Genomic DNA, 11695 nt, shown 5'->3' with positions numbered 1-11695 from the left:
CTCCCTGCAGCATCGGAGGCTCTGCAAAACCCCGCGCTCGGCGCGAGAAAATCCTGCTTGGAAGTGCCGGACTCGGCCGTCCCCGTGCGCAGGGACCCGCTGGTGTCCTAAAGCCACCCGGGAGCATCGATAGCCGCCTGCCTCGTCCCTAAAGCCACTTGGGAGCATCCTAAGTGTCTCATCCCTAAAGCCACTGCGGGAGCATCGCTAGCGCCTGCCTTGTCCCTAAAGCCACCCGGGAGCATCGCTAGCGCCTGCCTCGTCCTTAAAGCCACCCAGGAGCATCCTAAGTGCCTCGTCCCTAAAGCCACCCCAGCAGCATCGCTAGCTGCCTGCCTCGTCCCTAAAGCCACCCGGAAGCATCCTAAGCCACCTGCCTCGTCCCTAAAGCCACCCAGGAGCATTGCTGGCCACCTGCCTTGTCCCTAAAGCCACCCGGGAGCATTGCTGGCCACGTGCCTCATCCCTAAAGCCACCCCGGAGCATCGCTAGCCACCTGCCTTGTCCCTAAAGCCACTTGGGAGCATCCTAAGTGTCTCATCCCTAAAGCCACCCCAGCAGCATCGCTAGCGCCTGCCTCGTCCCTAAAGTCACCCGGGAGCATCCGAAGTGCCTCGTCCCTAAAGCCACCCTGGGAGCATCCTAAGAGTCTCGTCCCTAAAGCCACCTGGGAGCATCGATAGCCGCCTGCCTTGTCCCTAAAGCCACCCGGGAGCATCGCTAGCACCTGCCTCGTCCCTAAAGTCACCCGGGAGCATCCGAAGTGCCTCGTCCCTAAAGCCACCCTGGGAGCATCCTAAGAGTCTCGTCCCTAAAGCCACCTGGGAGCATCGATAGCCGCCTGCCTTGTCCCTAAAGCCATCCGGGAGCATCGCTAGCCACGTGCCTCGTCCCTAAAGCCACCTGGGAGCATCCTAAGCCACCTGCCTCATCCCTAAAGCCACCCAGGAGCATCCTAAGTGTCTCATCCCTAAAGCCACCCCGGGAGCATCGCTAGCCACGTGCCTCGTCCCTAAAGCCACCTGGGAGCATCCTAAGCCACGTGTCTCATTCCTAAAGCCACCCAGGAGCATCCTAAGTGCCTCGTCCCTAAAGTCACCCGGGAGCATCACTAGCCACCTGCCTCATCCCTAAAGCCACCCCAGAGCATCACTAGCCACCTGCCTTGTCCCTAAAGCCACCTGGGAGCATCCTAAGCCACCTGCCTCGTCCCTAAAGCCACCCAGGAGCATCCTAAGTGCCTTGTCCCTAAAGCCACCCGGGAGCATCCTAAGTGTCTTGTCCCTAAAGCCACCCAGGAGCATCCTAAGTGTCTTGTCCCTAAAGCCACCCGGGAGCATCGCTGGCCACGTGCCTCATCCCTAAAGCCACCCAGGAACATCCGAAGTGCCTCGTCCCTAAAGCCACCCCAGGAGCATCACTAGCCACCTGCCTCATCCCTAAAGCCACCCGCGAGCATCCAAAGTGCCTCGCCGCGACGCGGCATCCTTGGCTTCTCCTCACGCGGCGGGAGGGGGGAATTAAGGACATTTTTCACTAAACAAACTCTCCCCGGGGGAGGTAAGCGCAGAGGCTGCTTGTAGCCCCCCCGTGCTCTTTAAAGCCCTTGCAAAATGTCCTAAAGTGCCCCCCCATCCCCAAAAAGCCCCCCCAACCCAAGCGCCGGCCCCCAGCACCCTTGTGCAGACGCTCGCTGCCCCCCCGGGAAAGAAAAGAGCCGGGAGCCGCGGCAACCCTTACACTTTTCTTTTGGATACTCTACATAGAAAGAAGGAAAAACCCAAAAAATAATAAAAAACGGGGCTGGGGGGGGGGGGGGGAGGCGGGCCAGGGCAGCGCCGGCTCAGCCTCCCCCCCCCCCCCCGGGCGCCCTTACAAATATAATAACAACCGTTCGTTAAAAAACAATAAACCCCCCTATAATATATGTACGTGCCCAAAATGGACCGTTATGCTGGTTCATGCACTGTTTCTTTAGCACCATGGTGAGGAGGAGGAGGGAGAGCAATGGTGGGGGGGGGGTTTTTTTGGGGGGGGGGATGGATGGATGGACGGGGGGGTTCAGCAGCCGCCGCAGCTCCGGGCGCAGGAGGTGACCACGGTCTGGCAGAGCCCGCTGGTGGCCATCACCCCGCACTTGGAGAACTTGTCGCGGCAGAGGTCGGCTGCGGGTGGGAAACCAGAAAAGAAAAAACCCCGGCGGGGGGGGGGTTAAAAGCCCTTCATCCTGCCCCCCCCCTCCAAAAAACCCCCCCAACTCCCAGCAACGCGCCTCCGAGCATCTCTTTTAACCACGAGCATCCGCTCGGACCAGTTTGCCCCAGTGTGGACCACAGCTGGGAGCAAGCATCCGTCTCGCCTTGCTTTGCCGCTCGGCGCGGGGGGGTTTTTTGGGGGGGTTTTGGGGTGTTTTTCTGGCTTTTTCCCCTTTTTCCCGCAGGCAAAGCCGCGGCGCTCACCTCGCAGCAGCTCCTCGTGGGCGCACACGGTGCGGACGCAGATCTCCTTGTTGATCACGTAAACCCGGCGGAGGCTGCGGGGGGGGGGAAAAAAACCACAGCGATTTACCCCCCCTCCTCCAAAAAAAAACCCACCCCCCCCGGGCCGAAAGCGCGTGCCGGCGCCTACCTGTAGAAGCAGATCTCGTTCAGGCACTGCTTGCAGGGCTTGTGCACCGAGTAGAGCCGGGTGCAGGGGTACTGCTCCTCCCGGCAGTCTGCAACCGCGGTGCCGCCGTTAAACACCGCCCGTTTCCCCCCCCCCGGTTGCATCGCGGAGCCCGGCGTTAATCCGGATTAACCCCCCCGGCGCGCGTGGGCAAAACGCGGCAGCGGCACCCGGCGCGTTGCCAGCTCGCCCGGGGCCTGGGTGTTTCGCGGCACGGTGCAACGCGGGAAATGATGCGATTTTTCCCGTTTTTATGTATTTTTTTCCCCCCCCCCGCCGTCGACAGCGTGGAAACGCGGCGCGGCCGAGCAGCGCGCCGGGCACTCACCGAGCGGTCCCGGCTCCGTGGGCTCGGTCTCCGGGACGGCGGCTGCGGGGAGAGCGAAAGTTAGGGATGCGGCGACGGGGATGCAGCCGGTGGCTGCAAACGGCAGCGGCAAAACGGCGGCTGCAAAACGGCGGCTGCAAAACGGCGGCTGCAAAACGGCGGCTGCAAAACCGCCGCTGCAAAACCCGCCGCTGCAAAACCCGCCGCTGCAAAACCCGCCGCTGCAAAAACGGCGGCTGCAAAACTGCCACTGAAAAATGGTGGCTGCAAAACCGCCGTTGCAAAACGGCTGGCTGCAAAACGGCGGTGGCAAAACCGCCCATGCAAAACCGCCCCTGCAAAACAGGGGCTTCGAAACAGCCGCAGCAGTTTTGCACTGCAAAACGGTGGCTGCAAAACCATTGCTGCAAAACGGTGGCTGAAAACCCGCTGCTGCAAAGCCATCGCTGCAAAATGGTGGCTGAAAAACCGCCGTTGCAAAACGGCAGCAGCAAAACCGCTGCTGCAAAACCGCCGCTGCAAAACGGCAGCTGCAAAACTGCCGCTGCAAAACGGCAGCTGCAAAACGGTGGCTGAAAAACCGCCGTGGCAAAACGGTGGCTGCAAAGCCGCCGCTGCAAAATGCTAGCTGCAAAACGGCGGATGCAAAATGGCGGATGCAAAACGGCCGCTGCAAAACGGCGGATGCAAAACGGCCGCTGCAAAACGGCGGATGCAAAACGGCCGCTGCAAAACGGCAGCTGCAAAACTGCCGCTGCAAAACGGCAGCTGCAAAACTGCCGCTGCAAAACCGCCGCTGCAAAACGGCAGCAGCAAAACGGCAGCAGCAAAACGGCAGCAGCAAAACGGTGGCTGAAAAACCGCCGTGGCAAAACGGTGGCTGCAAAGCCGCCGCTGCAAAATGCTAGCTGCAAAACGGCGGATGCAAAATGGCGGATGCAAAACGGCCGCTGCAAAACGGCGGATGCAAAACGGCCGCTGCAAAACGGCCGCTGCAAAACGGCCGCTGCAAAACGGCGGATGCAAAACGGCGGATGCAAAACCGCCGCTGCAAAACAGCTGCTGCAAAACAGCGGCCGCAAAACGGCGGCTGCAAAGTGGCTGCTGCAAAACCACCGCTGCAAAACCTCTGGGCCCCCCCGCGGCCCCCGCTCACCTGGGGTGGGGGCCGGCACGACCTCCTGCTGCGACTGCTGCTGCGACTGGTACCGAAACTGCTCCTCGGGGGCGCGGGGGGTCACATCTGCGAGCGAGAGCCGCGGCGCTGACGCCCGTCCCCCCCCCCCGGTCCCCGCCACGCGCGCCCCATTTTGGAGCCGGGGATGCAGGACGGGGCGAAGGCGGAGGATGCCGAGGTGCTCAAAGCCGCCCCGGGGGGGCTTTGCAACACGGCTGCTTTTTTTTGGGGTGGATTTTGGCTTTCTGGCCGTTTCCGCGGTGGGGGGGGGAAGGGAGATGGCACGAGCATCCCGCCGCACTGGGGTTTCCCTGCCGGAGCAAAGGGCGGCCGGGAAGAGCATCCTTCCCAGGGGAAAGCGCGGCCGTTTGAAGACTCACCGTGGTAGTCGTAGTAATCCTGGATTTCTAGGGAAAGCAAACAGAGAGGCTCATTGGGAGCGGGACCGCGGGATCCCGGGCAACATCCCCCGGAGAAGAGGCTCCAACCCACCAAACCCCCCCAAAACGCACGGGATGGAGAAGGCAGAGATGCTCTGCAAAGGGGGACGATGCATCGGGCCGCAGCGCGTGGCGATAAGGCAGAAAACGCCCCCCAAAAATAATAAATAAAGGTGGAATGGGAGAGACGGACCTGCTTGCTGGTCGTACTGGGAATACTGCACCGGCTCGGGGTAGGTGATGCCTTCGAACCGGCTGTACTGTCCCTGGACCAGGAGCGCTGCTGGGGAGACACAAGCAGCAGGGCGAGACGTCACCGGAGGACGCTGCGAAAAGCCACCGAGCTCGAGGCACATCGGGGTCTTTCGCTCCGCTCGCGCGCGGTCCCCTTCCTCCATCGCCCGGCATCCCCGACCGGGAGCATCCCGCCCGCCATCCCTCCTCCCCGCCGGCGGCCCCGAGCTCCGGCCGCGCCGGGTAATGTTTTCCATGTGTCCGCTCGCCTCCGCGCCTGCAGTTTTCCTGGCTCGGCGCTGCCCGGGCGCGCTGCCCCGTTCGCAGCGGGGGCCTTTGCCAGCGTGTCCCCCCCCCGCCCCGCTCCCTCCGCCCGGCCCGGGGGGCTTCGCGGCCCCCGCGGCACTCACCTGGCAGGCAGAGCAGGAAAAGAGGCGCCGCTCTCATGGTGACGGCGACGCGGCCGGGAGGGAGCCGGAGCTCGGTCTGCGCGAGGAAGAGGAAGGTGCGCGGGGAGGAAGGGGGGGGGGGGGGGTTAGCCGCCCCCGCGATTCGGCAGCGTCGCGTCCCTCGGGCGCTGCCCCCCGCGGCTTTTTCGGCCGAGGGGGCGAGACGTGCCGCGGGGCGCTTCGCGGGGGAGAAGGGGAAACCATCATCTTCATCACCCTCATCACCCTCATCATCCTCATCACCCTCATCCTCATCGTAACGGCTTGCTTGCACCCAGGTTGAGGGTTTTCTCTTTACGGGTTGCAGGGGCGCGAGCCAAAGCGATGCTGTTTCTGCACCGGGGGACGGCGAAAAGGGGGGAAAACCCCCCAAAACCCCCCAAACCCCCTTTGCAAGCAAGCGCCCGGCTCTTTCCCTTTACGGGTTGCAGGGGCGCGAGCCAAAGCGATGCTGTTTCTGCACCGGGGGACGGCGAAAAGGGGGGAAAACCCCCCCAAAACCCCCCCAAACCCCCTTTTGCAAGCAAGCGCCCGGCTCGGCAGCCTCCGCGATCGGCTCGCGCCGGCGCCGGGCTTTGGCAGCGCCGCCGCCGCGGTCGTCGCCCTCGAAGGCCCCGGCGCTTTCCAAGCGGCGATTTGCATTCGAAGCGTCTGCTGGGCCTGGCGGGGAGACAGGGCGTCTGTGCCGCCGCCGGAGACGGGCCCCTTCCTTCCCCCGGCGCGGGCTGGCGGGCCGCTGCGGACCTCGCCCCCTCCCCACCTCCCCCTCCGAGGCCGAGCAGGGGGGAGGAAGAAGAAAATATATATATATATATTTTTTCCATATATATATATTAAAAATATATATTTTTATTTTTTATATATATATATGTATGTGTATATATATATCTCTCTCTATATATATATATCATTTCTGCCTCCTTCCTGGCCCGCAGAGCCGCTGTTCGCCGAGAAGCCCACCGGCACGCGGATGCCGATGCGGAGCCCGCGGAAAGGTCCCGGCAGCACCCGAGGACGGGCCGTGGCCTGGAGCCCGCTCCCGGCTGTTTTCAAGGCCATTTTGGGGAAGAGAGGCCCAGGGGATGGGCTGCACCATCACTGGAGGGTTGTGCTTTCTTGGGGCCATGTTCTTCACCATCAAAGTGTAGCATCTCCTCGGGACCATGTCTCGAACCACCACCAAAGCATGGCATCTCCTCGGGACCACGTCTTGCACCACCACCAAAGCGTAGCGTCTCCTACGGACCGCGTCTTGAACCACCACCAAAGTGTAACATCTCCTGGGGACCACATCCTGCACCATCACCAAAGCGTAGCGTCTCTTACGGACCGTGTCCCACACCACCACCACCAAAGGGTAATGTCTCCTAGGGACCACCTCCCGTGCCGCCACCAAAGGGTAGCATCTCCTACAGACCATGTCTTGCACCACCACCAAAGCGTAGCGTCTCCTCGGGACCACGTCCCAACCACCACCAAAGCGTAGCATCTCCTAGGGACCACGTCCCGCACCATCACCAAAACATAGCATCTCCTCGGGACCACATCCCGCACCATCACCAAAGCATGATGTCTTCTTGGGACCACGTCCCGCACCATCACCAAGGCATAGCATCTCCTAGGGACCACGTCCCGCACTACCACGAAGTGTAGCATCTCCTAGGACCACGTCCCAACCACCACCAAAGCGTAGCATCTCCTAGGGACCACGTCCCGCACTACCACAAAGTGTAGCATCTCCTAGGGACCACGTCCCAACCACCACCAAAGGATAGCATCTCCTAGGGACCACGTCCCGCACTACCACAAAGTGTAGCATCTCCTAGGACCACGTCCCAACCACCACCAAAGCGTAGCATCTCCTAGGGACCACGTCCCGCAACATCAAAGAGGAGCATTTCCTAGAGACACATCCTGCACAACCAAAGCGTAACATCTCCTAGGGACCACGTCCCACACCACCACCAAAACGTAGCGTCTCTTCGGGAGCACATCCTGCACCATCACCAAAGCGTAACGTCTCCTAGGGACCATGTTCCACACTGCCACGAAGAGTAGCATCTCCTAGGGACCACCTCCCGCACCATCACCAAAATGTAGCGTCTCCTCGGGACCACGTCCCGCACCACCGCCAAAGTGTAGCATCTCCTCAGGACCACATACCGCATCATCACCAAAACGCAGCATCTCCTCGGGACCATGTCTCGAACCACCACCAAAGCATGGCATCTCCTAGGGACCACGTCCCACACCACCACCAAAGGGTAGCATCTCCTAGGGACCACATCCTGCACGATCACCAAGGCATGGCATCTCCTAGGGACCACGTCCTCCTCCGTCCACAGGTACCAGAGATGCTGCCAACTCAACATCCCGTGCAGGATGAAATTGGGGCTTTCCCTGGTTCTCCGAGAGCCGGAAAGCCCATCCCTACCTGATCCAGAGACCGGTAACCAAGCCTGGCCCACGGGCAGGGTTTGGTGGCCCCGAACGATGAGCCTGGTCGCCAGCCCACGCCGGTGTCGCGGAGGGAGCCGAGTGCCGGACGCAGGTTTAACCGGAGCTCAACGCGTCCGGGGATAAGGAGGGATCGCCGGGGATGAGCGAGCTCGGCGTGCCGCTCCGGGCTCCGCAGCCGCTTGGCAGGGAGCCGGGAGGGTTTCGTGGAGCCGGAGCGCCCGCTTCCAGCTGGATCAAGCCGGGACGGCTCAGGGCCATCACGAGACGCTTCGCTCCGTGGGTGCCCTCGCTCCGGCTTTCCCAAAGCCGGAGCCGGGATTAACCCTCGCAGCAGCCTGCCGAGGCCCCAGGAGCTCCTTGGGCGTATTTAGAGGTCTAATTTCCCAGGAAAACCAATCCCTTGGTGTTCCCGAGCCCAAGGGGCATCTCCTCCCACTTGGTCCATGCTGGGAACATCACCCAAGCGATGGAGCTCACCAGCTTCGCCCAGGCCACCACCACGTCCTCCCCCAAGCCGCGACGCCCAGGGTCGAGCCCAAAAAGCAACTTTTTCCACCCGGGGCCCCCGCGAGCGGGACGGCGGCCGGAGGAGCGAGGCCGGTGGCGACGGGGGGGCCTTTCCCCCCCACATCGGCCCTCGCCGTCCGCCCGCTCCCGGAGGAGCCCTCGGCTCCACGCAGGGGTCTGGAGGCTCCAAGCCGCCAGATGTTTTTGCAATACACATCTGGGAACAATCAATCCCAGAGAAAGAACACCACAGTCTCGCTCTTTCATTCTGCTAAACCCCACCTTCCTAAATCCTTCCCCCCTCCCCCAGCTCCCTCCTTTTTTTTTTTTTTTCCTTTTTTTTTTTTTTTTTTTTTTAAAAAAAAAGCTCTCCGGTTGCCAGAGAGTGCGAGAACAAAGGGAATATGAAAGGATTCAAATTTTCTGGCCCCCGACCAAAGGTAAAAACTCCCTGAAGTTCGCCCCGCTCCTTCGACACCGCACGCTCATCGGGGACCCCCCCCGGCCCCCCCCCCTTCGTCCTCCTGGGGGAAAAAAAGGGAAAAAAAAAAAAAAGAAATGGTAAAATCTCCCTTTTTGCACGGTCTGGTTCCGGGAAGGGGGGGGGGAATCACCGCTTCCTTCAGACGTTGGGGTGTTTTTAGGAGCGATTTTCGCGGCGGAGGATCTGCAGCAGCAGCTGTCAGGCTGCAAAGCTGGGAAAGACGGGGAGCCCCCCGCAAGCGCCTCTTCCTTCCCGGCCCCCCCGGACCGATATAAACCCTCTTTTCGCTTGCCCAAAGGGCCGAAAGCGCCTTTGGGGACCTCAGCTCACATCTCCGCTCAAAACCCCCCTCCGGCGCGTTTGAAGTTTGCAAAGAAACTCCGGCACCGGGGCACCCCGAGGCTCCGCTCCCGAAAGATGGAGTTTGGGAAGCGTCGGGGAGTTTGCAGCCGTCCGGGTGCCGGGCGTCGCGGTGGGTCGGGGGGGTCCTTACCGGCTCGGGGTGCTGGGTGCTGGTCCGGTCCTTTCGCAGCGCCGTGGGCTCCTCCGTCTGCTCCCAAAAGCTCCCAAATGAGCGAGAAGCTCCTACCTCCAGCATGGGGGCTCCGCTGGGTCCTAATGCTACACCTGATCCTTCCCCTTCCTCCTCCTCCTCCTCTGCCTGGAAAGCTGCAGCCTAGGGAGGAAAACCGAGAATAATTAAGGAGAAAAATCGAGCAGGCGTCGATGGGACGGTCCGAGCCACGCCGAGGGTTTTCCGCCGCCGGAGTTTGCGTGGAAGCTCGGCGGTGGCCGAAGCGAGTCGGACCTCGGGGGTTTTGCACAGCACCGAGCGCGCGGGCTCGATCCAGGGCGATTTTCACCCGGGGAGGATGAAAGCGGTGGGTGATAAACGTGTGGCGGTCCCTGCTCCTGAGCGGCGGCTCTGGGGAAACGGAGAAAACCTCAAGAAATTTGGGGTTTCCTTCCGTGGGGGGGGGACACGAGGGGGGACTCGCTGCCGGGACGATGCTGCTGCAAGCTGGCGGCGGCGGGGGGGGGATTTGCACCGATTCGGGTACGTGGCCGGCAGGCCGGAGCGCGGGAAAAATCCTACCCCAAAAAAAAGAAAAAAAGGGATTTTGGGCCGGGCTGCAAGCGAGGACCCGCGGCGGCGGCGCTGGTGCACGAAGCCGCCGGCCCGTGGGGCCCTCTTTCCCCCGGCAGCGCGGGAATGCCGCCTGCTTCCCGTGGGATTGCCCCCCTCCCCGGCTCCCGTTAGCCCCCCGGGACGAGCCGAGCGCTCCGGCCGCTTGCAAAGGCGCCGGAGCCGCTTTCGGCATCGCCGTTGCATGGGAAAATTTGGAATAAGCAAAATTTTCACGCCGGGGAGGGGACGGCGGGGAGCATTTCCGTAGGGACACAGTTAGGGCAGGGAGATCAAGCACCCGCTCTTGGCCTGGAGCAGATCCCCGCCTGCATCCGCCAGGATGATGGGGGAAAAACAAGGAAAAACCAGCCCGGCCGTCTCCGAACCGGATCGCGGTGCCGTCCCCGGGGTTTGCCCCCCCTCGGAGGTAGCTAGGATTTTCCCAGGATGGGGAAGCCCAGGGAAAACATCTGTCTCTCTAAAGCCTTCCCGGAGCCGGCGGGAGGCTGGCGCCCTCGGCACGCGGAGGAATTTGCTCCGGGGTAAAAGACGCTGGGAAAGGGAGCCCGATCGGCCCCATCCCGGGGGCAGAGCAAATCACGGAGCCGAGCCCGGATCTCGCCGAGCTGCCGGGGTCGCAAGCGGATAAAACCGCGGCTCCAAACGCATCTATCGGCTTCTCCCATCGCGCTTCTGCGTCACCGAATTCCCAGCGCCGTCCTTGTCCCCAGCTCTGCCCCGCGTTAACCTACCGCTGAGGACAGGAGCCGGCGGTTAATAATTAAGCGTAATTTGCCCCCTTATAACCCTCCCGAGGTCGTTAGCCCGCGAGCAGGCCGGCAATGCCAAACCAAACGCTCCCGGAGGGAAACCGAGGCACAAGCGGGTCCCTCGATCCGGGTCGAACGCCCGGAGGCGACGGATGCTGCGGCGCTTTTTTCTCGCTTTTTTCTGCCCTCGAACCTCTTCATGCAAACGGGAGGGTCAGAAAGTTGCTTGTAATTAATTAAATAGGATTTTTGCAAGCAGCAAAGCGCTGGGGACTTGAGAGAAGGGAAGAAAAGTCGCCCGGGGGGATCTGTTTGGGACGGGTACCTCGACGCGGGCGATGCTCGCGGGTTCACGTCCTGCATCCGCGTCGCACGGGGATGCGAAGCCTCGGTGCCGGGATGATGCCGATGCATCCCAGCGCCGGAGCTGAAAAGCACGCGAACAGCAAAGCAGGTTTTGAGTGGTATCACCCCCCGGCGTGGGTTTCTTTGGGGAGTTTTTGGGGGCTGCAACGTGGTTTTAGCCTCCCTGTGCTTTCAGAGCTGCAAAGCTAAGGCAAAAATCCCTGAGGGTTTGGGGGTTTTTTTTGCTCAGGAAACCTGATTTAATAACTCCAGCCCTGGCTGGGATTTCAGGAAAGCTCTTAGCTCGGCTGGTGCCTCATTTCCCGATCTAATCCCGACCTCCAGGAGGGCAGAGAGGCACCGCGAGCGCGTCGAGGGGCTTAGGCTCCCGCCGAGCCACCCGAGCGCACGCAAATACCAACCTTTGAACCCAAAGCCGAGCTCAGAGGCGGCCAAACCCCCCCGCCAAGAGCCTCTCCGCTGCCAAAGCCGGCGGCTCCCCGTGCCAGCTCCCCGCTCTCCCGCGTCGGCTCCCACCTGCCGAGCCGAAAGCCCTTTTCCTCCGGGGCCCCGGGCCGTCCCCGTCTCCGAACGTCACATCCCCGCCTACCGGCTCTGCCGCGGAAAAACCCGGCGGCGAAGGGTCGCATCCTGCACCCGGGCTAAAAAACGCAGCTCCGAGAAGCAGCCTGCGGGTTAGCGACC

General features: G+C 62.0%; 1 protein-coding gene across 3 annotated transcripts; it reads right to left on the bottom strand.

Moving 5' to 3' along the window:
- Window positions 1–1731: 1731 nt before the first annotated feature.
- MFAP2 (microfibril associated protein 2) lies at window positions 1732–11655 on the bottom strand. 3 transcript variants are annotated; one of them, XM_064497141.1, is made up of 10 exons: window positions 11413–11655; window positions 9240–9422; window positions 5257–5332; window positions 4806–4895; window positions 4553–4579; window positions 4152–4238; window positions 2996–3037; window positions 2629–2716; window positions 2460–2533; window positions 1732–2165 (listed from the first exon to the last, which is right to left on the bottom strand). In XM_064497141.1, exons 1-10 carry the CDS (start codon window positions 11638–11640, stop codon window positions 2062–2064), a joined length of 999 nt encoding a protein of 332 aa, XP_064353211.1. In that variant the 5' UTR covers window positions 11641–11655; the 3' UTR covers window positions 1732–2061. The 3 variants fall into 3 exon arrangements, with proteins under 3 accessions (XP_064353211.1, XP_064353209.1, XP_064353210.1); XM_064497139.1 differs by lacking the exon at window positions 11413–11655 and adding an exon at window positions 9843–10094; XM_064497140.1 differs by lacking the exon at window positions 11413–11655 and adding an exon at window positions 9843–10094 and having other exon boundaries at window positions 4806–4892.
- Window positions 11656–11695: the final 40 nt, after the last annotated feature.

This window comes from Dromaius novaehollandiae, chromosome 24 (genome assembly GCF_036370855.1).
Source record: "Dromaius novaehollandiae isolate bDroNov1 chromosome 24, bDroNov1.hap1, whole genome shotgun sequence".
Taxonomy (NCBI): Eukaryota; Metazoa; Chordata; class Aves; order Casuariiformes; family Dromaiidae; genus Dromaius; species Dromaius novaehollandiae.
The sequence above is the reverse complement of the archived record's forward strand: the minus strand, read 5'-3'. Positions and strand labels throughout refer to the sequence as shown.

Excerpts from the sequence above, each read along its gene's own strand:
- MFAP2 (XM_064497139.1), bottom strand. The coding sequence starts at position 10,079 with ATGCAACGGCGATGCCGAAAGCGGCTCCGGCGCCTTTGCAAGCGGCCG. Across the intron at positions 2,717-2,995 it reads CACGGAGCCGGGACCGCTCG|ACTGCCGGGAGGAGCAGTAC; the intron begins GTGAGTGCCCGG and ends CCGCGGTTGCAG. Across the intron at positions 2,534-2,628 it reads AACGAGATCTGCTTCTACAG|CCTCCGCCGGGTTTACGTGA; the intron begins GTAGGCGCCGGC and ends CCCCCCCCGCAG.